At 48.0% G+C, this 27921-nt stretch overlaps 1 protein-coding gene across 2 annotated transcripts in view; it reads left to right on the top strand.

Annotated features, from left to right (window-relative positions):
• ATOSA (atos homolog A) overlaps positions 1-27921 on the top strand; it is a 450421-nt gene that overhangs the window by 205163 nt on the left and 217337 nt on the right. For both annotated transcript variants that reach the window (XM_086958313.1, XM_086958312.1), the window contains exon 6: positions 14684-14800. In XM_086958313.1, coding sequence (XP_086814439.1) covers positions 14684-14800 — 117 coding nt within the window. The remainder of the gene's footprint in view (positions 1-14683; positions 14801-27921) is intronic.

The raw sequence follows: 27921 nt of genomic DNA, 5'->3' as shown, positions 1-27921 counted from the left end.
ACATTCACAAAACATTACTGTGTTGACATTCAAATGAATAAAGAAGCACAAGTAGGACAAAAGGTCATTACTACATCTGTTCACAAACCAAAGCTCATCTTCTACCCAGCCACCATAAGACTAGCAAACCGCTACAAAGTCTATGCATAGCATGTGAATCCAGAAAAGATTCATGCTGCAAAACGAATAGTTTCTTACCTGTCGGTGTGGTTTTGCAGCTTGAAGAATTTTCTGGATTCACTAGCGAACCCACCTTTCTCCGCCAGGAAGGATGAGAATAGGAGGAAAAGTAGGGGGGGGGCAAATCTGATGATGATGACCAAAGGTGGGAGCTTCCAGAGGAAGCCCGCCGATGTCACAGGAGGACATCCAATAGTGGTATGTTGTTGCCGACTAACAATAAGTAAACAAATAAATAACATAATGAAAGAAATACTGCAATTCTGAAACATCCACTAGATAGTGTAATAATGCACAGCATGTGAATCCAGAAAATTCTTCAAGCTGGAAACCTGCTCTTACAAATGAACCACTGAAGGAGGCGTGGCTTAGCCATCCAAAATGGTGGACGTGAACCCATAGTTCACTGCTCACTAGTCTTACCATTGCCAACTATCTGGGCTTTGCAGCCACTCGTGGAGGTGTTCCAGCATCAGGGGCCCAGTTAGCAGCACGAAAGGCCGGGGCTGGGCGTGGACTTTCTGGGTGCTGAGGGTGCCCTGCTGGAAGTACCCCCATTGATGCCTTAATGCTTGTGGTGGCCCCTGTGGCTCATGGCTGGGCTTGGAAGGTGGGCCACTGACCTGTTACCTGGCTTCCTGGAGAGCCCCCCCCGAGTCCCTACATGTGGGCCAGGTCCAGAGTGCCACGTCTGGGCCCAAAATTGCTGCGCCATACAGGAGTGTCAGGCCGTAGCCCCAGGAGCTGTGCCTGGAGAGAGGAGTGAAGTTGGTGACATGACTCCACCTGAATACAGTGGGGGATACCTGAGGTGAGAGGCTTCGTGAGTGGAGTGAAACCCCCATCCCCTCCCCCGCATCGTCTAGCCTTCTCTTATAACTACCGGGCCGTCTTTGAGGCAGAAGGGTCCCCCGCAGGGCTGGGCTTTCTCCCAATGGCCTACAGCTTTGCTCCGGTCTCACTGAGCTGGCTTGGAGGACGGTGAGAAGCCCCTTGCTCGCTGCATAACTGCGCTTACACGCTCCAGCAACACAACCGTGGCACGCGCCTCCCTGGGACGGAGCAGCAGGGGCACCCGTCACACACCCGAGTTCCCCTGGTAGGGGGCACAGTGAAGGAAGGACTGCCACTGCAGCATGAGGCGTGGGACAGCCGGGGGATAGTTGGGCCTATCCAGATATGAGCAGCCCCGCTGGTCCCAGCAACGCATTCCCTCTTCTGGCGGCAAACTCACCTGAAGCTGCTGATCTGTCGGAGTGACCGGTCGCATGCCAGCTGCTCATCTGTCCTGAAAAGTGTACCAGCGCCACAGTCTAGACACGTGGCTCCTCCTCTGAAACTGCACTGTTGGGGATGGCTGGCCCAGGAGACAGGCCTCGCCTGAGGTCTTGCTTATGAGAGACTTCTGCTTGCCTCCCGCACGGTGGTCTGTTGAACTTGGGCTCCCTCCCCAGGACCCATCGGAAAAGCCATGGTGTTGTACCTCTTTGGGGGAACAGCTCCGGGATCCTCTCCCCTGGACTACACACAACCAGGCGACCTCCCCTCCCATGATGAGAGGCAATTTGACCAACAGAGTCACAGACGAGTAGAAGGCCCTTGCAAGTCTGCAGCCACTCGCCAAGGAGAACTGCTCTGTCATTGCTGACATTCAAGCCCAGGTTGCGCAGTTGGAGGACAGGATGGAGGGTCTGGAGGGGTGCTCCCAGAGAAGCAACATTCATCTCTGGGTCTTGCCGGAGGGCATCACGGGGTTGGATCCTCTTGCCTACCTGAACTCCTAGTTTCGCTTGTTCACCCCTGGTCTGAACTCACCACCTTCTGCTCCCTGGAGCGGGCGCATCTGATCCTGACGCAGCGTCCGTCCCCTGCTCCCCTCCTCGCCCGATGCTGGTGAAATTGCTACATTTCAAGGACACTGTTGCTATACTTCGAGTGGCCAGAGTGGCAGGACCGTTCCAAGTAGAGGACAAAGTTCTTTTATCCCCAGATTACACTCTGGCAGTCGAGTGATGCTCCTTCTTGGAGGTCAAGCACCTCCTCTGACAACGGGGGATGCAATATCTTCTGCTGTTCGCCGCCCGCCTTAGGATAATATTTGATGGGACCACAGTTTTTCACTGCCCCCAAGGAAGCATAGGATAGGTCAGAGCAACATGGTACAAAGCACTATGCAGTTTACTCGTATATCAAGCGGCAGAAAGTGCAGTTAATTTTTCTTTGAGACTTTTGACAGCGAAGGAGCTTGATCGCCTGCGAAAGTGTTGTGGGGGCTATCTTCTGCACCACAACATTCTCTGCTTATGCGCAAAGGCTTTGGTATGGGTCCGCCCTCCCTGGAGTCCCCTTTCTGGAGCTTAATAGAGAGGTAGATAAGGAGGGGCACTATACCTTTTTGTAGGGTAAACTGGATGGCCGACCCCTACTTCTGGGGAGAATCTATGCTTCGAATAATGAGCAAGCCAAGGAGATTTCTGGGACACACTTTCAGCCACCCTCGCGAGCTGTATGACACTATCGTTAGTCCTGAGAGGGGACTTTAGTTGCCTTCTCAACACTAATCTTGATCATTCCCATCCCACGCCACCCAGGTCTCCTCCGCATGTGCAAACAGAGCGCTTTCGAGCCTGTACTCTGCACTGGTCCCTGGCAGACATCACCACAACTCCAAGCTCTACTCCTTTCACTCAGCCCCATACGACTTGTTGGTACATCTGGACCGTTTTCTCTGATATCAGTCCCCCTACTCCAGCACATGGATTGTCTAGACAGGTTACTTTCTAACCACGATATGCATATCATGGATCTCTGATGGGCGCCCCCCCTTGGACCTTACACAGGCTTGGAGACTACCGCGTGACAGCCTCGAAGATCATTTGTTCCGGAGGGAACAAGAAGATTACATCAAACAATACTTTGCAGAAAATCACAGCACAGCTTCCACCAGAATGCTAGAATGGGACACCTTTAAATTGGTCCTTCGGGGGGTCTGCGTCTGCCAGATTGCAGGGATCACTAGGACACTCGAGAGAGCGATATATTGGGAATGCTGAGGTCGTACTGACGGACCTTAGCAAGTCGGCGGGCACAGATCCCGCCTTAACCTTACAGCTGGCAGATGCTTGAGTAGCACAAGCAGTCCTACTAGAAAACCTGTGTCACTACAATTTCTCCGCCTATGCGGCTAGGATGCACCAGGAGGAGAATTGGCCCAGCTTCTGCTGGCGTGGCTCGCTCGGCAGGACACAGTACTTCGTCCCAATACCGAAATTATATTGGAACAGAGTGTCATCCTCCATACAGAAGAAGACATCCTGCAGGCCTTCGGTGATTCTTACTCAGCGTTGTATAGTACGTCACCAGACTTGAGTGTTAACCGCCCTGGTAGCTTTCTGGCTTGCGCCATGCCCCGTCCCCCTTTCCCTGAGTCCATCCTCAACTAAGGCAGCTTTGGATGCAGCCCTTTGATGTGAAGCAAGAGATTTGTGACCTGGCCTGCAGTAAATGTGGCTTTAATGGGCTGCCATTGAAGTACTATCACATGTTCTTGGCCCTCCTGTCACCCAAACTGGATGCCATGTACGACGCAGCAGTAGCAATGGGGGTGCCTACTCACTTCCTGCGGGAAGCCCTCACTTCCTGCGGGAATCTCCCACTCCCTGCAGGTATCCCTCCTGTTCTCTGTCCGAAGCTCAACAAAGACCGCGCACGACTTCCCTCTTATAGGCCCATTGCCATACTTTGAGCTGACTATAAGGTTCTGGGAAAGGTGCTGGCTGGCGTGAACACCCAGCTCTTCCCGAGACTGGTGCATTCAGTTCAGAATGGGCTTGTCCCGGGTCGTAGCACTTCGCAGAATCTTTGCAGGCTCTTTCATATACAGGACCAGGTGCGTTGGAAATTTACCCGGGCGGCATGCCTTATTCTAGAGTTGGAGAAGGTGTATGATACCCTATCCTGGCGCTATTTATTTGCTGCACTGGCCCGACTGAGAATAGGGCCTAGACTCCTGGCCTATACGAAATTGTTATACTCCTGCCCAGTTTCCCCGAGTACACCTGGGCTGCCTCATCTCATCTCCATTCTCAATCCATCAGGGGGGCGCAACAGAGGTGTCCGCTATCCGCCTTACTGTTTGCGCTTGCCATGGAGCCGCTTGCCTTACGTCTCTGTGGGCAAGGCCTGGATTTGGGTAACCCATTCACAGACTGGACTGGCGTAGCATCTTTATATGCCGACTGTCTACTCTTTTGTGCGAGACATCACAACTGATATCTCGCCAATTCCGCACACCCTGACTGAGTTTGCCTCCGTGGCTGGGCCACATGTCAATTGTGAAAAATAGTGTTATAATCTCTCCACCCAGAGCCGGTTCCTTGAGTTAATCATGGGGACCACGTGTCTTCCCTGGGAGAGCCGGGCCCCCCCTACCTGAGAACACACCTACATCACACTAACGACCTGTACTAGGGGAATCTCCGCAGGGTGCTGGCGAGCATCCGAACTTAGATGCATTTCTGGGCCACCCTGCATTTGGTCCCTGTGGGTAGGATAGTCCTGGTTAAAATGGTGGCCCTACCATGCCTCCTCTATCACTTCGCCAACCTCCTAGTGGTTCCCCAGCTCCTTTTTTAAGGAGCTGGATTGATTCTTGTCTCCCTCTTCTGGGCGTCTGGCCGCCCTCGAGTTGCTTTATCCAGGCTACAGATGCCAACTGATCGAGGGGCTCTCAGAAAACCATCCTCTGATGTGTATTACTTGGTAGCACAGCTGCAGTGGTTGTCTCTTTGGACAGATGGCAGATACCTCGATGAAGCTTCTGCGGAAACTGGCCCCTTGCCCATTCCTGCTCTCAGGCGCCTACTCCTGCCAGGCTCCTGCCCCACGACTACCTGGCCTCTGCAGGTGGCGGTGGCGCAGTATTTCCAGGATTCACCGCCTCTCTCGGACAGTTCCTCTCTACTCTTATGACCTACCGTTGGTTGGCTTTCCTCATGGTATTAGTACACTACAAAAGATCTACGGGTCTGGACTGTGCACTCCCTCCTCTCGCTGGGACACTTTTTCACGGAGGAGGATCCTCTACCTTTTACCCAACTAGCAGAGGAGAGAGGCCTCCCGCCGGGACAGATCCTACTTCGACTGCTTCTCCACACATGTGGGACTCTGTGGTATCTTTCTGGAGGGTAGCCTGGGACACACCCGGTCCTGCAAGCCATCCTGACCATAGGGGCCGGGACGCCATCTCTTCACCCGGCTGTACAAGGTCATACATGACTTAACCGCTACCTCCCTCCTTACCCTTCGCCATAAATGGAAGGAATAATTTGGGCGGGCCCTCCAAGAGGAGTAGGAACGTGCATGCGACTTCCCGAAGAAGGTCTCCCGTAATGCACGTTTAAAAAATATACAGTACATCGTACTACATAGCATACCTCACGCCCAGACTGCTACACCAGGACTTCCAGGCACATAGTTCAAATGCCCACACTGCCGCAATGTGGATGCCATGCTCATGCACATACTGTGGTCATGCCCAACCCTTCAGGATTATTGGCGAGCTGTGCACGAGGCACTCCGGGAGGTTACCGGGCTCCCATACATAGCCTCCTGGGAGGCATGTTCCCTGGGCATTTTTAAGAGGAGAAAACACCACAAACTACAGACACCATTTCCTGCCTTCGCGCTACTACTCGCAAGGCACACCATCACACTACACTGGCAATCATGTGTATCCCGGCCGATAGAGGCCTGGAGGGGGGCCCTGCATAGATGGAGCAGAGCAGATTAGGACTCACTCCGTAATGAGGAGGTTCGACAGCTGCGTTGCAGGCCCATTGGGGACCCAGGGGGACCGTGGCGCGAGCCGGTGTCCCCTGGGAAGTTTCGCACAGTGGAACAATCCACCTTAGCGCAATTGGGCGTTAGGTAGGGAAGGGGCGGGGCTTAGGCAGGCTACTTAGGAAGTGGTGGGCGGGAATTACATCATCGGGAGGCGTGTGGCGCAGTTTGTTGGTCCCACCCACACTCCCTCTTTTTCCTTTTTGTTTCTTTTTCTTTATTTGTTTAAAAAAATATATATATATATATGTCACGTTAAGACAGTTGTTACAGTTTATCCTTTATTGGTTTAGATTGGTATTAGACGCTCTGTGGGGGGTCTGGATAGTCTAGAGCGGGTTTATCCTTTCCCTCTGGGGGAGGGCAGGAGAAAACATGGTGAGGAAAGAGAATGAGGAGAAAAAGCAATGTTTGGGATTGTACAGTATTTGGGGCATTGATTGATAAGTGGTTGGGAAATGTTTTGCAGTTTACATTTATTATGGAAAATGTTTGGGGGAAAATGTAATGGGTGTTCTTTCGATCATAACAAATTGCAAAGAATTGGATATCAGTTTTTGACTGTCTGAAATAAAAGTTACCTTTTTTGCTATAAATATATGGTGTGGATTATTCTTATTGTGAGATGTGCCGGTCTTCTGCATTTTCAGCAGCTGAGCGAGGGTGACGACGTGCTCCCGGAGTCTCCCAGACCCTCACGGGGAGCTCAGTTGGTACCCCGAATACCGCCCGCGCAATTCCCCGCCCGCTGAGATGACAGTTACACAATACATCCTTGTACCTTCACCCCACTCGTGCGAAGCACCTTCCCCCGCATTTGCACTACCCAAACCTGGTACGCCACCCTTTAGTCCAACACAAGTCACCAACATACTCGCTCAAAGCCATGCTACACCCCCTCCCCCCAATGCGTTTCTCCCATGTTGCTATTTACAACCCCTGAATTACCCTGATAGGTCCATGTACAGTTTCCCTACGCATTTTTTCACAAGGCGCCAAATAATACTAATTTGGGGAAGCCCCTGCAGGAATCGTGAACTCATATTAACTGTGCTACCTATGTCTATATTATGCTACGTAATGGAACCTGTGCTATATGATGAGATTGGTCTGTTCAGAATGTTAAATGCAAAGAAAAATGATTCATTAAAAAAAATTCTAGCAAAGGAACCATAGAACATGCGCAATGCCTTGAGGAGGAGGAGATGCAACCATGATGCCAACCATAAAAATTCCTCTAGGAAAACAGAAAAACAACTTGCAGAGTCCGGACCCAACACAAGATGGCAGGAGTATGCATAACATGTAAATCTGCAGCGTTACATGCTACGAATAGATGCTTGCAGCGTAAGCAACATACTCTTTCTTTGGCGGACCACTTCTCCAGTGGAGGCATCTTCACACAAAAACCCCAAACACTCAGACTGGCACTCGACTCTCTGATGAAGTTTGAGCGCTTCTGAAATTGCCTTTACATTCCTGAATGTGGTCTTGCCACTACAGGAGTTCCGTTCTCGTGGTGTCTTGGAAAAAGAAATTTCATTTCATTTCATTTTCAATCTTTATTTCGGCCATTCGGTCATAAAAGATACACAGTACAAATAAAATCACATGTAACTCTGTCATAAACAGGTAAAACATTGGGTACATATGTTAAAAAGAACAGACATAAAGACATCTTAAAAAGAGCAGCATTTCTAGGTCCTACCCAGCATTTATTAAAAAGCGATTACGCGTGTACCAAACATTAGTAAAGAATTTGGAAAGTGCAAAAACAGTTGGGCCGGAAACATGGGATTTTAAAATCCTATACATTGGTACATATTCCCTGCCACCCAAATTCTTTATCAAGGGGAGGAGCCAGTATTTTCTAGCTGCCTTGTAGGCTGGGCAGAAGATCACGTGCAAGTCATCTTCCTCTTTGTCAGCACAGACAGGACAGTGCTTTGTGGTGGGGGCCAATGACCAGGAACTTGTAAAGGACCGAAAGGGCAATGTACCGTATCTCCATTGGAGGAACAACTTTCTAGCAAGTGTGGGATATATAGGGTCCAATGCCTTCTCAAATCTATAGAGATCCTTACTTTGCAGGAACACAAATGATAGGGACCCCTCTGTCTGGGTAGCTTGGGCCCTTGCCCTTTTGTGTTCATGATACAAATTCGCCAGGGTCCTCTTGGAGATGCTTGGTGCTACATTTGCCGGCTCAGTCCACAAATCAGGGAGCCCCAGTTCCGCGCAGGTAGCTTGGATGTTTTTGACCCAGGGAATGCTAAGCGCCTTGGGGTGATTCAGTAATTCGACCAGTTCCGCCCTATAGTCGGCGAAATCATTGCTGCTCCATAGCCTACGCCAAAAGGCAATGGGTCTCAAGCTTATCTCGTCAGCAAGTGGTCGTAGCCCTAGGTCAAGCCTCAAGGGGAGGAGCGGAGTACTAGGGGGAAGTGCGGCTATCTGTCTTATGAACTTATTTTCTGTTAGTGACAGGTTCCGGCATGGCATATGGCCCCACAATTCAGCCCCGTACATAATCGCCCCCCTGGCCTGGGCCTTATATATCTGGATTAAAGCCCCCAGTGGGCGGTAGGACGAGCCGGTCATCATCCGGGAAATACCCCCAGTAGTTTGTATTAGTTTGAGGTTTGCCCTACTCTGATGGGGTTCCCAGGTCATGGTTTCGTTGAGGGTCACACCAAGATATTCAAAGGTGGCTACTCTCTCCAGCCGCACGGCTCCCAGTTGTGGATTCGGGCGCTGTTTCAGGCTCGGGTTCAAAACCATGAATTTGGTTTTTGTAGCATTGATTTCTAGCCCTCTATCAAGGCAGAAAGCCACAAAGGAATCAAGTATCCTTTGTATGCCCATGGGTGTTTTAGATAGCAACAGTGTGTCGTCCGCAAACATAATTGCGGGCACACTGCTGCCATTTAGTTTGGGGGCGTCAGTATAGTCGGTGGCGTTGAGATGGGCGATTACCCCGTTGACGAAGAGGCAAAACAGGGTCGGCGCCAGCACGCAGCCCTGTCTTACCCCTCTGCCAACGGGGAATCTGTCAGTCAATTCCCCCGACCTCCCACACCTCACACGGGCATAATTATTGTGGTGCAGCCTCTGCAAGATCAGTAGGATATCTGGGGGCACACCCATCTCTGCCAGGACGCTCCAAAGTTTCCCCCTGGGCACCAAGTCGAAGGCGGCCCGTAAGTCCACAAAGATTGTGTACAAACTGCCGCCCTCGAACTTTGCTGTCCTCCAGTAGATCAGATTCAATCTAAAAACCTGATCCACTGTGGATACCCCCTTCCTAAATCCCGCCTGGTAGGGACTAAGGGCGCCCACCTCCTCCATCCAATCCTGAAGCCTGTTCAGCAAAACCCTGCCGAACAGCTTCTGTGCTACATCTATCAGACTAATCTGTCTGTAGTTGACTGGGAGGAGGGTCGAGCCCTTTTTAAAGATAGGGACCACCTCAGCCCCCAGCCAAGTACTAGGGATTTCCATCCCACCGAGAACACTGTTAAAAAGGGCCGCAAGGTAAGGCGCCCAGACGGTGGGCTCCTGTTTAAACAGGTCCCCCGGTAGCCCATCCAGTCCCGGCGCCTTCCCCGAAGCCAGACCTGAGATAGCAGCAGTAACCTCACCTAATGTTGTTGGATCCCCTTGGCAGCCCGGCCACTCCACCTCAATAGGAGCAGGCAGTTCTCCCGGCTCAGAGCTGTATAGGGACTGGAAATGGGCCTGCCACACTCCAGGTGATATTTTGGGCTCTAATGCCGAACATAGACTCCCTGATCCCCCATTCACGGTCCTCCAGAACAAGCGTTGGTCTTGAATCGCTAGGGCCTTAGTGAGTTCTTCCCATTCTACTTTAGCCTGGACAAGAAGCTTCTTATAGGCTTGCCTGCTTTGTTTAAGGCGTTCCCCTCCTATACCCTCCTTGATTACTCCAAGAAGTTCTGTTTTGGCCCGTCTACATGCTACATTGTACCACTGTGTTTTGCCTTGGCGCCTTTTCCTTGACTTTCGTGAGCTACAAGTGAAATGAGGTGCCGCAACTTTTATAAGTTCCTCATGGGCTTCAAACAGTTTGCTCTGTGAGTCTCTAATGTTTGCCTCGATGTCAAGGCTCCCCACGATTTCCAGGATGGGAGTAATCTCCGCATAAAGCAGAGGGAGTTTATCCTTTTTTGTAACCATGTGCTCCCACCTGATTCTTCTCCTGTTGTTATCCAGGAGAAGCGTGGGGTTGTTCCCTTCCTCATTAGGCACTGGAGCTTGGGGGCCTGGGTGGACAAGGTCAAGCTCAAGGGCGTTGTGGTCACTGTCGGTCCTTTCCATCACCCTAAAATCCTGTATTGTTGACCACCTCACTAATTGGACCAAGACGTAGTCCAAGTGGGACTCTCTCCCCCGTCTATTGTAAGTATTTTTACTGGGAATGTCTGATTTCGTTCGCCCATTACAGGCTCTGAGTCTGAACCTTAGAGTAAGGGCAGTAATTTGGAGTGCTAGTGGAGTCCAGGCTTTCGGGGGTGGAGCTTCCACCAAGGGTACTGCCCACCTAGCCTCTTCTTCCGATGAGAACCCTTCCAGAAGGCCGGGGAGTGGCTCAAAATGAGAATTGAAGTCCCCACCAACCACATAGTATGAATCAGTCGGCAGTTCAGATAAAAAATTCGAAAGTTCATCAATGGTTGGTGATTCCTTCGCCATTCCCATCGGCCTGGAATAGATGTTGACCAGCAGAAGTTTAACTTTGTTTGGCCAAAGTAGTGAGACCACAAGGATATCATCAGAATTAAGCGGCCACCGTGTGGCCTCGCATCCCAAATGAGCTGCGACTCACGTCGTGAGCCCCCCTGATGGGTGGCCTTTGCCTCCCCACCTTGCTGGGATGGAGAATGATGAATAGCCTTGATGTCCGTGATCCTCTCTGGCCCAGGTTTCTTGGAACATACATATGTCGCCTGTCTCGATGTAGTTTGCCCAGTCCGGCTCATCCAGTTTGTTGGCCAATCCCGCGATGTTCCAGCAAAGTAGCTTCAAGTGTTCGGGGGTGGCGGTTGCCATGCCATAGGGGATAGGGGAGATGATTCCGGGCCCCACTTCTGTTGCAAGGCCTGGGGCAAGGGCAGCAGGAGATGTAGGAGGCTCAGAGAGTCTATGCACACCATTGGCCGCAAGAAAAAGGACCTTGGCTGTCCCCTCAGCTACAGCTACATTATCAGCGGTTAGGTGAAAAGATTCGCTGATGCCGTAGTAAAGAGCCACTGGATCGTTCGATGGGCCAGGGGTTGTGCCAGGGGCCACGGTGGGAGGTTCAGAAAGTCCGCAGGAGCCATTATCCCAGGTCACTGGCTTGTAAACAGTAAGTCAGTCCACCCCGTCCAAGCCATTCAAACAGTTGAAGCGATTAAAATGGCAATAGGGTGTGTCTGGCGGTTGGAAATGCGGGCGTTGTGCATAGCCCTTGTGTCTACGTCTGCGTTCCACCATTGTCCAATCATCATACGATGGAACCTGGTGCCTGCGAATGGGGGGGAAGAAGAAAGATACTGGGAGGGCCTGTATGGTAGAATCCAGCGATCTATTTACTCCTCCACAGATGTGCAGAACAGTGCCCGGATCTTTAAAAGTTACCAGAATGCAGTCCCCTATTATAGTTTTTCTGGTCTTCCCTAACCAAGGGACCCTTCTCACCATAATGATCTCGTTGTTAAAAAGGGATGGTAGGGGTCGGTTCCAATTAAGCCATTTAATGACCTTTTTCTTTAGGGATTGATAATCTTCATTTTCCCCTGATCTTAGTTGGGGGGCACCTGCTAAAACCACCGTTAGGCTATTAGCTTCTGGCGGGAGGTCTGGCCTCCGTGGTCTTGTGGCTGGCTGGACTGGAAAGTGTGGGGGAGCATTAACCTCTTCTTGGCCTCTTCCATTAGTCTCCGTTTGAGATCTATGAGGGGCATGGTCTACTGATTGTATAGGTCTATTACTTTGGTTGTAATGCTGTGCCTGGAGTGGGATGGCCATAAGAGGTTGCAAAGGGGGGGCAGATGGCGCAATCTGGGGGGGGGGCTTTATTAACATTTGTTACAGTTCCTACTTTTGGAGGGTCCCCAACAGAAGAATAAGTTCCCACTAGCTTTGTTTGCTTACTTACTAGGGTGTTCAGGGTAGTAAGGGATGTTTCTAATAAAGTGAACCTGATCTCAACTTTTTTCAGACTATCACTAATGGGCTGCAGAAGGGAGCGGAATAAGAATTCGATACTCCCTGAGGCTGTGAGTGGAAGGATTATGTTCGATGTGTTAGCCTCTGGTTCTTTGGTGGTAGCAACTATGGTGGGGCTTTGAGGCTTAGGCAGCGGGATGGTAGGCACTGTCTCAATGGCCTTCCCCGGTGGAAGGATGTTAGTGTGTTTCTTGCCAAAGTCAAGGTGAGATATTTTAGGTTTCCCCCGTCCCCCAATTGACTTCCTGGCGCGTTTACTAGGCGGCGGTCTATGCACCTCCACCACTACATTATTTTTGGCTTACTCTTCTTCACTATTTGCATAGGGGGAGTTTGGGTTACCAGGTTGACAGGAGTAAGAGAGGACTCTTGGGGGGCTAGCTCTGCGTTTTTTCCGGGCACTCTCCCTGGGGTAGAGGAAATTTCCCTTAGTAGAAGGGGAAAGTCCTCGAGTGTCGGGTTATTTAAGCTGCTGGGGGGCGTGCCTTCCTCTTGGGAACTGGGGTAAGGGATAATGTCACTCAATGGTCTGTTTTTCATGGATTCAATGGAGCGCCTGCGCTCCGCCCTACGTTTCTCTAATGAGCTTTCCTTTCCCACATCACCCTTTGCAGATTTAAAATAATTGTCCAAAGTCCCTGTACTGGAGGCCCCATCCCTAGATGTAGTTTCTCGTGATGATGGCGAGGGCATTGCCTTGCTCGTTTTGGGGACTGGGATCAAGGGAATGGGCCCGGCCCGGCCTCCTTCGGCCCCGGACGGCCACAGACGGTCCCGCCCTTGTCCCGGGCTTCTCCCGGCGCCCTCCCGCACGCTCCCGCGCAGCGGGGCTATTACTTCCTCTTTATGGGTTTGCAGAGTACACCGAGGGGGCGTGGCCGGCAGGGAGAGGAGCCCAGCTGTAGTCGGGCGCGCGGGGACTCCTGGTCCGTGGAGTCCTCCGCTCTACCCTCGCAGCCCTGCCGGTCTTGAATTCACCAGGTGTTACCCCTTGCAATAGGCAGCCGCTGGAAGTTGCGAAGCGGGACCCGCGCAGCGGGTCCGGCGAGGCGTGGCGGCTCTCAGTAGGCTGAGTCCGGGTCCGAAGAGGTCAGAGGTCCGTGCAGCGTGATGACAGAGAATCCACCAGAGATAGGTTTTCCAGCGCCTTAAGGCTTGCAGTGATGGGGGCGTGGCCGGCAGGGAGAGGAGCCCAGCTGTAGTCTGGCGCGCGGGGACTCCTGGTCCGTGGAGTCCTCCGCTCTACCCTCGCAGCCCTCCGCTCTACCCTCGCAGCCCTGCCGGTCTTGAATTCACCAGGTGTTACCCCTTGCAATAGGCAGCCGCTGGAAGCCGCGAAGCGGGACCCGCGCAGCGGGTCCGGCGAGGAGTGGCGGCTCTCAGTAGGCTGAGTCCGGGTCCGAAGAGGTCAGAGGTCCGTGCAGTGTGATGACAGAGAATCCACCAGAGATAGGTTTTCCAGCGCCTTAAGGCTTGCGGTGATGGGGGCGTGGCCGGCAGGGAGAGGAGCCCAGCTGTAGTCGGGCGCGCGGGGACTCCTGGTCCGTGGAGTCCTCCGCTCTACCCTCGCAGCCCTGCCGGTCTTGAAATCACCAGGTGTTACCCCTTGCAATAGGCAGCCGCTGGAAGCCGCGAAGCGGGACCCGCGCAGTGGGTCCGGCGAGGCGTTGCGGCTCTCAGTAGGCTGAGTCCGGGTCCGAAGAGGTCAGAGGTCCGTGCAGCGTGATGACAGAGAATCCTGTGATAATCCTGACCCTACTCTCGCCACCCCACGCGAAATGGAAATTTAAAATCCCAAGCGGAGTGCAGCTTCATGTACCCAGGGATGTCTGTCCTCTGAATGACTCAACAATTCTTGCAGCACTGTATATATCTTGTTCACATTTAGCACTTTTTTGCACACTTTTTGCACCATATCACTTGCACCATTGGAACAAATTGTATGCTCATGAACTTTGACAGCCTTCTAATGTCAACTCGACACCATAAAATATGGATTTATCCTTTAATGCAAACCTTGTTTGATTTTTGGTGTGATTTTTGTTTTGTGACTCATTTGGTCTTTTTGTTTTATTGATTATTGCTAAAACATTTGAGTATTGTTGTTTTATTGGTTATTATTCAGTATACTAGGAATCAACTTTGTACCTGACAGAACCACATTCTCCACTCTCCTTAGATTCTGAGCCATCTAAAATTTACAGCTAGTTACCATCACATGCACCGTATGCAACCCAGTCCTTCCTCGTTTCACTGTTTTATCTCTTTACAATATTGATATGCTTTATCAGCCCACCAAGAGTCCTGAAGCGTTTTATGAACAACAAATCCTAATCAGTGTAAAAAGCAAAGGATAAGTACTTTATTACACCTAGAGTGGGAAAGCTGAAATATTCTGTAATATAACTTAGACAACTGTTTCTATATTTAGAAAAGGATGCCACTTAAACATTCATCTTTTTGGAAGAAACATGAATTTCATTCGTTGGATGGAACTTCAACCAATGCATTCCATCCTCGGACTGGACTGCCATTACTTTCAAGCCCAGTAAGTATTTATTTCAGATTAATATTATACATGAGTATGTTATATTTGTTAGACACGTATGCAGTGTTATTTTTGTGCTTTTAACCATATTGCAACATGCTTATCTCTCTTCTGGGTCAACAAAAAGCCACAGTGCCCAAGAGGGGTCTGTATTTAAGTGCCCAGAAAAGTTGGCAGGTATGGTACCCTTCAAAGACCCCTATGTTCTTCATATAATAACCATTCATATCCGGCAAATGTAATAAGCCATGAAATAAACTGCATTGTTTAATTAAAATATCTACTTGGTCTATAGCCGTTTGTACCATACACCTTGTTCTATCAATTTTCCCTGAAAGTCCTGCTGTACCTTTTGTGTATCTGGGAGGCTTCTAATCTTAGTGACCACAAAGACACGAAACCCCATTTCTTGCAAGCCAAGCCTCACGCTACCGCTTGGACCAGAGGAACTCTAAAAAGGGGCATTGTACCATCACTCTTTTAGAGCACTTACTCTGCACTTACTTTTGTTCCAGATTGCAGGGATGGAAATGGCTTGCTGCTTTGTAAATAATATAGCTGGTTTTGAAGATTGGGAGGGGCCGACAAGGGGAGCCAAAGTGGCTCTATTAGGATTGGGTTGATGTGATCATATTTCTTCAGGCCCTATGTGAGACCTGCTGCAGCATGTAGGATGCCCTTAATGTATAATGCTCTGTAGTAATTAAAGTAGTTTACCTTGGTGTGAGAATTCATCATGTTGCTCTGCAAAATCCTTGAGCCGGGCTCCAGGAGTACTAAATATAAAACTATCATACAGCTACCTTTTGATAAGAACTGTCCTTTATGTGCTGTGCTTGACGCCTCATTAGAAAAAAAAATCTAAATGTCTTGGACAAAGTAGAAGTATTCCAAATTATGCCTTTAATCTCCTGGTATTTTAATGACCCCTGCCCCCCTCAGTCCATTGTGCCGTGATAAATAGGGATGTATTTTTCAAAACTGTATAGTAAAAATTGCAAAAAGATATTGCCCTGTGTATCACACTCTGGCAACCCTTCTTGATCAGTCCCTAAGTCCAAGGGCAAACATTGTTGTTATTGCAGAAAATGTTTTCATTGCGCTCCTTTCGTGGTTATGTGGCTCTGAACATTTGACTTCCTGATGAGTAGTCCTTGTCAGTATAGGACAAATTCATGAATTATGTGCTTGCTTATGATTCCTGAAAAAAATTGCCCGCAATCAAAAGGTCTTTGAGCATTGGCACTACAAACCTGTACATTATATTCCTAATTTGATCTTTTCTAATATTGATGGCAAGAATTTAAATAACACAGCCTCTAGCTAGAGCTCAGTTTTAAAAAAAAAATTATGGTTTAATTGTTCCACATTACAATTAAGTTATTTCAGTACATATGTAATATGTTTTGCAACTGGGAAGCTCTTCCAGTTACATTCTGTTTACATGACATTAGAGTAGTCTATAGGAGAAGGAAATGAAAAAGAACAAAATATAAGATAAATAGGGCGAGCAGGGTTTTACAGCATTTCTCTCTGTAAGAATACACTTATATGGCCATTCTAATTAGTGTTCACTCTTTCCATCTCATGTGTTGTTTCTTTGGCTATCTTGACTAAGTATGCTTGGTATGGGCTCCATATACTTTGAATCTACTCTTAACTGCCATCAACGTGCTATAAGTAAATGACATATCATTACAATATGTTAACTCTCTGCCATTCCTCCAGCATTGGAAGTCGGTCCTTACACCATTGCATTGCTCTTCACCGTCTGGCTACTAGCATTCCACTAGCAGTTAGCCGTCTAATCAGTTTGGGCACTTCCTTAACATAACCAAGCAATGCAAGAGTAGAGTCGGAGATGATGTGAGGTTCTATTATTTTACTGAGATAATTGACTACACCATCCCAATATTCACGTTTGCCCCGACAATCCCAAGTGTCATGCAGGAAATCCGCCACTTCTGCAGTGCATCTAAGGCAACCTGGGTTATTTCTTAATCCAGATCTATGAAGTGTTGTAGGAGTATAGCAATTCCTTTGTATGTTTCAAAATGTCTTCGCCTGCATCGCTATTTAGTGATATGTTTTTTATTGCGGAGCTGTAGTATGTCAATAGCTCGTCTTTTATTATTTTCTGTATGTTAGTGTGCCAGTCGTGTCTTTTCTTCAGGTTTTATGCTTGTTAAGCGTTTCTAGATAATGTGTATAGGCGTGTAATAATGTGCCTGGATTTGTCATTTTGTAAAACCTTTTGTTAATGGGTTAATTGCCTGTGTTTGTTCAGCTCCTCATCTAGTATCTCCCAGTGGCAGTGTGTATCCTATAATATGAATCTATATCTAATGTGGTTAGAGTCTGTCCCTACTCTCGTAACTATTCTAGTGTCCACAGTTTACCTTCTCTAAACTACTCTTCTATATTATTTCTGCATAATTTCCTCCTTGCATGGCAACTCCTTTCTCTTGATTAGTCAGGTGCCAAGTGCACCAGTTGACCAGCATTGTAAGTGTGTATAGCAATTTACCTGTTGATATTTGAGTAATCAACTCCATGCATACACTGTGGTGCTCACTGAGACTGTTCTGTTGCATCAACTTGTTGGGACGCTAAACAGTACAGGGTCGTTCTTTTGTAGCACTACCGCTTCTCACTCCAATTATAAGTGTGGTAGATTCTGTGAGACATGGAACCAGTAGTGTGCAAAGTGATTTTGAGCTACTCTGTAGTATATCTCCAGGTCCGTAGCTTTCAGTCCTTTTTTTCATATAGGAGCACAAGTGGGTTCCAGCTGACCCTCGGCTGCCTCCCCACCGTAGCCAATCTTACCATAAATTTTGACAACGTATGAGAAAATGACTTTTGGAGCACTATTGATATATTTAAGAATAAGAACAGAAACTTTGGCAACACCACCATTTTCATTATAGCTGTTCGGCCTGTCAAAGACAGCGGAAGTCTAATTCATTTATTACGTTTTCAGTGAGCCAGTCTACTGCTGCTCCATAATTATTTAGAAGTACTACATTGAGATCCATGTCCACCTTTATTCTCAGGTAACTCGCTGGGTCTTCCGTCCATAGCAGCGGAAACTCTTTAAGTGTTATTTGTCAGTGGGAATATAAGTGACTTTCCAAATTTATACGTAAGCCAGACTAACCCTTAAATCATACTGTTTACGATTGTAAGTGCCAGCTGGTATCCGAGTACTCTTACATACAGTACTGTGCACATTGAAAGTGTTACATTTTAGCATGGGAAACATAGATCCCTATGTGCACGATACTCGTGCAATGCGCATGCCAGTGGCACCGCAGTGTATAGAACAGTCGAGAAAGCGGGCATCCCTGCAGAGTTCCTCTGCTTATTTCAGTTGGTTCCATGACCATGCCATTTATTTGCATTTGTGCCATGGGATCGGAGTGTAGTAGTCTGATCAACTGCAAGATTATCCCTCCCACACCTATCTTGGCAAGTACCACCAACATGAACTCCCATTCCACAAGGTCAAATGCTTTCTCGCAACTAAAAAAGTTGCACTTATGAGTCCATGTGAGTTATACCACGGAGCAGAGTTCTGAAATTTATGCCGTAGATCTTGCTGGGATGAAACCTGCCCATTCGGGAATTATCTATCCAGGTATCATAGGGCAGGTATCATAGGGCGTGTGCAATTTGCTTGTATTTTTGCAAATATTTTTGCTTCGGTGTTTAAAAGTGACAGTGGTCTTTATGACGTGCACTGATGTGCCGGTTTGCCTGAATTCGGTATAGTAAGTATTAGAGCTTCCCTAAGGGTACGTGGGAGATGGCCGGTCTGTGCCAGATGTTCTTAGAGTGTAGTTAGGTAGGGGATCAGTTCTATCAAATATTCTTTATAAACTCCTACCTTTAGCCCGTCGAACCTGGCGCCTTACAGCTCGGCATTCCTTTGACTTTATTTATATTTCAAATGGCTAGAGTGGTTCCGTCACTGCCTCTGTGCTCGTTCTCTAACCATGCCATTGTTAAATTCCATGTATAATTATGAATCTATTTTTGAGTGTGAGTGACTTGTAATGTGCATATTTCTAAGTAATGACATCTAAAACAATCTGCTTAGGCGCATACAACATGTCTCCAGTCTCTAAATGAATGTTAATTACTGCAGCATCTGCATGTGTAGGGTGTAATAGTGCCACAAGTATTGCTCCCCAATCCCCAATCCCCCTCCAGCCCCATATATTCTGCTGCTGCTAAGTCTGTCACCTTTTTTTCTGCTAGATGTTGAAATTCGTCTAGCTTTATTTTGTCGGGTTACATATTCACTTTCTAAAGTAGCTATTCTTCTAACCAATTCAGCCAACTCCTTGTTGAACGTAGTACCACTACGTGCTTGGGTATAGATACCCCACGTATATACTTAAAGGCATCCCAAACTGACTTACATCTTTCAAACAAACTTATTTTATTTTCAAGGTGCTCTGTTAAAGCTCTTGCCAGCTTTGCACAAAAAGTTTAATCTTATAGAGAGTTAGATGGGAAGCTCCATACTGTGTCAACAACAAAGGGTTATGACTATGCCACATGATTGCACATCTAGATTCTGTTGGTAGTCCGGGAAATATTTGCGTAGAGTTTAAGAAAAGCAATTTTAAATGTGGGTTGGTGCTTTCGAGGTACACACACCCCACCACCTAGGGTGTAATAGCCAACCTGATAACACAAGCCCTCTGCAGGGAAGTTTATCAATGATAGGTACCTAAGCACACACAAAAGTCCAGTGGTCACTGTATTTAAACAGTAATATAATACTTTAAAGTCCAAGTATATGCTGTGCATTTTTATTCTTCTCAGTATTTTTTCACAGTTCTGGTGGAACAAATCGTGACATTAGAGCAAGCAGCAGCTGCTACTTATTTCGTCAGATTTACTTTTTCAAGGCTGCAAAGGATATATGTATACCATATTGTTGTATTCTATAGTGTTAAGGCTACTCGGGAATGAGTTTCTTTTATTAGCGTAACCTCACCGGAAGAGTGAAAATAATTGTGATTTGTGTAAGATTTTACGTAACAATGGACTCAAATGAGTAGAAACCCTAAATGGACATTCACCGACTTGTAGTGTTGGTATGGCAAAAAGTAGATTCCTAGTAGAGACACTAGTATATGTTGTCATAGAAATAAAAACGTGTTGTAGGGTGTGCATGTGGAAGAACTGAGTGCAAAAGTCCCTGCCGCAGTGGAGGACGTTCCTTCTCCCATCTCATCGCCACAGCCTGGAACACCCTCCCCCTCTCACCTCGACCTCACTGACCAACTTCAGGAAGGGGCTCTAGACCTGGCTCTTCGAATGAGACCTGCAGCAAGCGCCTGGATACCCTTGTGGGTGACAAGCCACGCTCTATAAATACTACTTGATTGATTACATTTCAATCCCACATAGCTTTCTGATTCATAGCAGTTTCCCTTTTTGCCCGTGTACCATGAGGTCCCTTTCTGTTTGCTCCTTATTTTTAGTGTATTGTTGGGGGCCAGGTGTGTTTCTTGGAGGAGCTCTACTTCTATTGGGTGTCTTTTAGGTATGTTGCTACTCTTCTCGCCTATCTGAGGCTATTAAAAACAGCATATTTAGAATTTTAGTGCTGCAGTGTGTGTTTTGTTAGCATCTGTCATGCATATATTTCCCTTCTATTCCCTGTCTCAGTTATGTTCTTGTCAGTTAGTATTCTATCGCTATAGTATTTCTTGCTTTTCTCTTACCTGATGCTTCACATTTTAAAATTACCCCACAACCACCCACACGGCAGTCCCTAACTTGTAGGGACTTCGGTCTTCCCCTCACACCCCTCCTTTTCTCCCACTTTCAATTTAGTATATTTAATTAACACTGTAACACTATGGGCTACATGTGGGGGCGTGTACCCACTGCATATAGCTGTAGTAGCTACCTTTATACTATCTCAAGGTTTGTAGGCTTCTAGCATATTTCACTATGCATGTCATCCTTAATGTACAACATCATAACACGGGTGTCGCTCCTGTAGCAATGTTGTCTGGGCATTCCATACAGGTCTTTTATCAAATGGTTACGCAAATTATGCTATCTAGTCTGCGTGCCTTCACAATGTATACCTTATCTTCCCTCCCAGTGGTCGAGCATAGTAGATTCTCTTATAGTTTATCACTGTCAAATTTGCTATACATAATACCTCCCATTACTTCCGCTCTCCCCTGTTTGGAAACTTACTCTGCCCATTAAACCGCATGTTCTTTTTTCGTGTTTACCATAGCCACCTGTAATAAGTAATTTTCGTTTATGCTCGAAGTTTCAGTATGGTTTCCTTTTTGGGTACTTTTGCTTAAAGGCTTTCGGTACCGACTGTCCCTCATTGAGGATTTTTGTTTTCCCTTTTATTACAGCTGTGTATAGCATACTGTACTCTACCTCTAGCTCTTATAGTTTTTTAATGACAGTCGCAGATGAACATCGGGCTTCTTGAACTTATTAAATGAAGTCTGGATGTAGTGAGATTTCTGTACCAGCATGTGTGTTAGTTTTCAGTTTTTGCTCTTTGCGGAGCCCCGTGTCTATATCCCTCTAGTTTATTATTCTAGCAATGATTGGTCGTGGTCTATCTCCAGGGACTAGTGGAAGAAGTGATCTGTATGCGAGTTGTAGTATGAAGACCTCTCAGAATTTTTCTCTAGTAAATAGATTAGGATTTTCTACATATCACTCCATGTTGCCTGTGTTTGTTGTTTCTGCCACTCGCATTGTTCTGATATTATTGCACCTGGATCTCGCTTCGATGAGACTTTATTGTCTAGTCTTTCAGACATTCTTTCCATTCTGTAGTTTAGCGCATCGATCGTTCCATCTGTACTTTGGAGGCTTTGTTTAATGTCTTTTAGAATCAACTTGAGATCCTAATTTCCTTCCACTGTTGCTATGTTGTTTTGAGCATTGTCATCCTTCTTACCTCTCGTAAGTTTTCGTTGCATCAAACGTTAATTCCGGCTGTGTTTTATCTGTTTTTCCTATTTTTATGTTGTGGAACATTTTAGAGGTTGGTGATGTTGTTCCATGCCCCTTCATCTTAAGGACCTCACTTTCGTTTGGATGGCGGGTGAGTTACCCCAACTTCACATGCAGCATTTATATCTCAGTCTCTGCATGTTCACTTCTTCAGGGGCAGGAATTGTCACAATCGCTTGTTAAAGGATTGGCATTGCAGACCTTCTGAAATAAAAAATAAAATCATATTTATTGGCCTTAGTTACAGAGGTACCTCGTCTCAGCCCATTCGTGCAATTTCCCCTTTCCTTTCCTTTAGTACATGTTGCTATCAGGACTCCCAAAGAACGGACAGGGTCACAGGTAAATCTCTTGGTGCAGGCTGGGGTGGGGGAGGGGAGGAGGGAGTCTCTACCCCAGTGCCTCTCCAAGTCCTGCAAAGTTTTTAATGCTTGCTTCCCTGCCACTATACGCAAGTCCTGACTCCACTGGATATTCTAGGTGCTGTCTGCTGCTTGTCTCATCGGCTGAACATCTGGTGGACACAGTACTCCACTCACTTCTACCTTTGTGTGGCGTTTGATTGTGTGGAGTCTCGCTTGTTGCACAGCTGCAATTTCTTGTTCACTGCTCCTCACAATCCGTTTCTGCCGATTGTCATTTTATCTTCCTGGTCTGCCGCTGCTCTCCTCCCATTCATCAACGCCACCGGTATCCAGCTAGGCTGGTGTCTCTGTGCTTTGTTGTATTTGAGGAGGGGGCACTATGAAGGCTCGTCTGCTCTCGGGTGTCGCAATTGTACCCATGTCTGCACTCAGTGCCTTGCGCCGCTTATAGCTGCTATTTTCTTGTCAAACTTCTTTTAATAGGATTTTACATATAACAAGGCATAGCAACGCAATCAGTAGGAGACCTTATATTATACCAGCATGTAGCCATATCAAAACACAGCGTTCTACAGTCGAGCAAGGTCCTCTATGTGTTGGGCTTCACATTTAAATATTGCTTTTCCACAAAACCAGACAAACATCATGCATCCCTGTGTCTCCTTCCTCCCTGAACAGTGGGAGGAGTAAACATAAATGAAAATAAAAGGATACTCTGTTAACATGGATGGATATTGCTCATTTTGCAAATATTCACAATTTTCAGGGCTGGAATAAATTCAAACCTCCTACACAAGAGGGGCATGCTATCAAAACCCCCTGGCGAGATGGCTGACTAGGGGACCCCAGAAAAATTAAAGTTTTTAAAATTGTCTCTGAAAATGTGTGCCATCCTCTCCATTGTGAGCGCTTGCCATAAGCATGCGTGCCATTGTGTCAATGCCAGCGCCTCCCTCTTCTTCCATGCTGCGGCTATAACTGTTTCGTTGCTCCTAAGCATAGCTACATTATGACTTTGTTACTTCTAGTTTTATATATCACACATTCCTCTCGTAGGCCTAAGAGTGGAGTGCTGTGGGTCACTGGTTAGAGGCGGCAGACCCGGAAGCAGAGGACGGCCCGGGACCAGGGTTCAATTCCCGACGCGGCAGGGTTGTGGACCTGGGTCAGCGGACTCGATAATTCTCGCCTCGGTGCCTACTCTAACCAGAAATCACACTCGGCAACTCTGGGCATTAGCTTGCCTCATCTCCACAACGGCCCCCCACATACGACGGGGATGCCTGGTTTCACCCTGGAGATACCCAGTAGGGTCCATCTCACAGGGAAAGCCAGGACGGGTTCCCCAGTGGTCTACAGCGCGAAGATACCCCATGTGGGGTGATTCATGCGCTTTACAAGACATCATATCATTACATTAAATTACATTACATTACATTACATTACAAGAGTGCGAATTCAGGGGTGTCTGATATTGAGTAACCCAAAATATCTTTAATTTGAGCTAACATTTCAGACCAAAAGGGTTGAATTGTTGTGCAATGCCATCAGATGTGGCAGAGTCCGCCCATATCCCTACAGCAGAGGTCTGTTCGGGAAGATCATTTTTAGTTTAGTGGGGTTCAGGTACGAGTTCTAGAATATCTTATAGTGCGCCTTTCGTAGGCTTAAGGAATGGTTGCGTTTTGTTTTGTCTTTCCAGAGTTTCTCCCCACAGAAAGGAATACAGAAAGGCGATGAAACCCTTCCAACACCTCTTGAGAATCGTTCTATTGGTGCAAGTTCTCTAGTGGCTGCTTCCCGGACCTCAGGTTGCATTGCCAAGTGTATCTGATAGAGACACCTAGCTGCAGATTCCTTATCTTTGAGCTTCCAGGTGTCAGATTGGATCCAGAAGATTCTGCTTAGCATTACCCCTGCGTGCCGGTAGATGGTTTCTGTTGACTCCTTGTGATGTTGTTGCCATCTTGTTAGTAGTTGTCGTCATGAAGTCTGGTCTGTCAATATAACCGCCACTCCGGCGCGCTCACTTCAGTTTTTTTCTCTTTCTGCGCCAGCCAGCGCAGATCCGTTGAAGAGAGCTACCCCGTGTCATTTTTTTTTTTATTTAAAATTTTTTTTTATTGCAGAATTAGTAACCAATTCACAAAATAGATTAACCAGTACACTTATGGTGTTCCAATGCATAGACAAAGTAAGCAGAATATCATACACAGCCATTTAGCCCACAACCTGGAGGCGGGGCGGCGCATCGATCCGTACTTCCAGCAAGAACATCACAGTGATTACCCCGGAGGGATATCTGGTCAATAACATCATTATGTATCTGCATTTTACCCCCCTAAACTCCCGCCCCTCCCCTTGCACCAGCCAGCATGCTCCAGCGATCCATTTGAGCGACTTCGCACTTGTAATCCTGGTCCCACACCTATCTGCCAGTGGACGCCTATCGTGTCGACCCAGGGTACCTCTACTATCACCCTCGCAGCCTGTCTGGGACCTCTCGGTGCCCTTGGAAGCGTACCTAACTCTAGGTTCAACTACAGTGTCTCCCTGAACATGGCCTCGATGCCCAACCCCGTCCCCAAACAACGCCCTCTTCCCTCCCCTCCCCGCAACCGCTGCTGATGTGGGCCTGGTCTTGCTAACACTACAGTGGAGCACGCTACAGATCGAGTGGTGCCTCTGCTCTTCAAGCCTCATGGAGCCCCGGGTATGCAATTTGTCTATTCTTCGTCCTCCACCAGGTGGTCACGCAACGCTTGAACAATCGTCTCCCACGCCCTCGACATTTCCAAACTCTTGTCATTATCAATCTTGACAGCCTGTCTCATCCGGAGCACACTCTCACATTCAGACAATTTCAGCAGTTCATTCACCCATCTCCTCACCGACGGTCCCTCCTTAGACTTCCAGTGCCAGGTAATTTCTCTTTGCGCCAATATGAGCCCTAGATCAATGAATTTGCTAGTTACTTTTGTGTTCTTTGTGTGCGGAAACCAGAGCAATAGACACGCCGCCATGTCAAAGTCCACCTCCCGATCAGTCACCACATTCAGGAGTTCCCCCACTTCCAACTAGTACGTCCCCAACATTGGACAGCCCCACAACAGGTGGTCTATGTCGACCTCTGGAGCCAGGCACCTCAGGCACAGTGCTACATGTACCCGGAAGTACCGTTTGATCTTTTCCGGGGTCAGGTAAGCCCTGTGTAGGATGTAAAAGTGTACTTGTTGAAAACGTGCATTCCTTGTCCCTTTCCATGTTCGACTCAAAATGTCTGGAATGTGCCTACCTAAACTATCCTCCCATTTCGATTTCAGCACCAGAAGCGGTTCCAATCCCTCATGTAGCATCCTGTTATGTAGGCAGGTCACCGCTTTAAACGTGCCTGCGGCCATCACTACATATTGGCAGGCCATGGTCGTTTCTGGCTCGAGGAGCCCTCCTTTCCAGTGTTTCTGTATCGCCGCCACCACTGCCGCATGCAAAAGGAAGCTCCCGTCCGGTAGACCAAACTGTTCCTGCATCGTCTGAAAGGGGACCAACATTCCATCCACATACAGATCTCCCACCATCTGTAAACCTAACTCCTCCCATTCCGACAGCTGGGACCAATCACCCCCATGCGGCAGTGCAGTCAACATTCCCAGTGGTATCTCTGGGGCATACGGCCGGGCCTTCTTTATTCTCTTCAAAGTCCTGTGCCAACACAACCTGATCGTCTTTTCTTCCACAGTAAGGCCCCTTAACTCTAGTTTCTGTTGCATAACTATGTAGGCCAGGACGTGACGTTGTATACCGGTCCCTCGTTCGTGTTCCGGCCCTCTAAATTCCCTGGCCACGTGTTGCGTGAATATTTGAAGCTGCGCCGCCAAATGGTACAGCTCAAAATCGGGGAATGCCATCCCCCCTTCGAGCTTGGGTCTAAGCAAAGTATTCAATGCTACTCTGCGTCGCCCGTGACCCCAGAGGAAGTCCGTTGTCAACATTCTTAGTTCCTTAAAGATCCGCTGAGGAATCCAGATGGGCAGTGTGCGGAAGTAATAGAGCAACCTCGGAAGCGCCACCATTTTCAGTAGCGCCACTCAGCCCAGCACTGACGAAGGGAGAGAGGCCCAGAAGGATATACAACCTCTCAGTGCACGTATACAACGCCCTATGTTACCCTCCAACAGATTTGCGACCTCGTGATAGATGCGAACTCCCATATACGTGAAGCAAGATGGCTCCCAGACCACACCCAACTCACGAGGGGGACATTGTGTGTCCGCCCTAAGCGGAAAGATACAAGTTTTATTCCAATTCACCTTGAGTCCCGACAACAGACCAAACCTGGACAACATGTCCATCGCCCCCGCTAGAGCCTGTTTCACATCCGCTAGGTATAACAACAAATCGTCTGCATACAGAGATATGTAGTGTGATTGCTCACCCTGTTCGATCCCCTGATACATGGCCCCCGACCTAGCCCGCGCTGCCAATGGTTCCACTGCCAGCGCAAACAGCAGTGGGGACAACGAACATCCCTGTCTCGTCCCTCTACGGACCGGATAATCCGAAGATACAATCGAGCCCAGGCTTACCCTTGCTGTGGCCGATGAGTACAACACTCTTGTCCATCTGCCAAACCCTTCACCTATACCAAACTTTCCCAGTACCTCATCCAAGTAAGCCCACTCAAGGCTATCAAAAGCTTTTTCAATATCAACTGATAAGACCGCCGGTCTTCCATCAGTGTCCGCAGCACCGTCCAATATCCTGATCAGTCGGCGTATGTTAAGCGTCGTGTTCCTAGTAGGAATGAACCCTGCCTGGTCCCTGTGCACCAGTCTGGTCATGTGTGGAACCAATCTGGTGGCCAGGATACGGCTCAATATCTTATAGTCCACAGTCAGCATGGACAAAGGCCTATAGGACGTTACATCAGATGCCTCTCTACCGGGTTTCAGCAGCGGTACTACCAGCGCCTCCCTCATTGATCTGGGCAGGTACCCCAATCTTCCAGCCTCAGCATACACCACCAATAGTCTGGGCGCCAAAATATCCACGTATTTCTGCTAAAATTCGATCGGCAGGCCATCTACCCCAGGCGTTTTGTTCCTTGCCATTTGTTTAATGGCCACTCTAATTTCCGTTAGTGTTATAGGCCCTCCCAACTCCTTCGCATCTTCGTCATCCAGCACTGGGAGTGGTACTGAGTCCAGGTATGCTCCGATCTCCGAGGCCTCCACCTCTAAGTGGCATTCATACAACTTTGCGTAATAAGACCGAAAACGCGCCATCACCGCCGCCTGCGAATAAACCATCTCCCCTGATTCAGTTTTTATGCTCATAATTGGGCAGCCTCTAAGTTCCGGGTTGGCAATCCTGGCAAGCAGCGTACCCACTTTATCCCTCTCGGCATGTGCTTTAATGGCGTATTGCTTATAATCATAACTCTGCAGCCGTTCAGTTTCGGTCGCCACTACCTCTTTAGCCTCTAATAACCAGTCTTGTAAGTCCGGTCGTTCAGGCCTACGCCGTTCCAAGTCCCTTAGTACTTCCTCCGCTTTTGCAAGTGCATTCAAAACTGACGTTCGTGCATTCGAGAACCTGCCCATGCACACTCCTCTCACTACCACTTTCATTGCATCCCATTCTGTAGATCTGGTATTAGCTGAACCCTCGTTTTCCTCAAAGTAATGTTCTATGCCCTGTTGGAACGTGTCACTAAACACAGAATCCTCTAAGGTG

The sequence above is a fragment of the Lissotriton vulgaris genome, chromosome 2_1 (genome assembly GCF_964263255.1).
Source record: "Lissotriton vulgaris chromosome 2_1, aLisVul1.2, whole genome shotgun sequence".
Classification (NCBI taxonomy): Eukaryota; Metazoa; Chordata; class Amphibia; order Caudata; family Salamandridae; genus Lissotriton; species Lissotriton vulgaris.
Note: the sequence above shows the minus strand (reverse complement) of the source record. Positions and strands in the feature narration are given on the sequence as shown.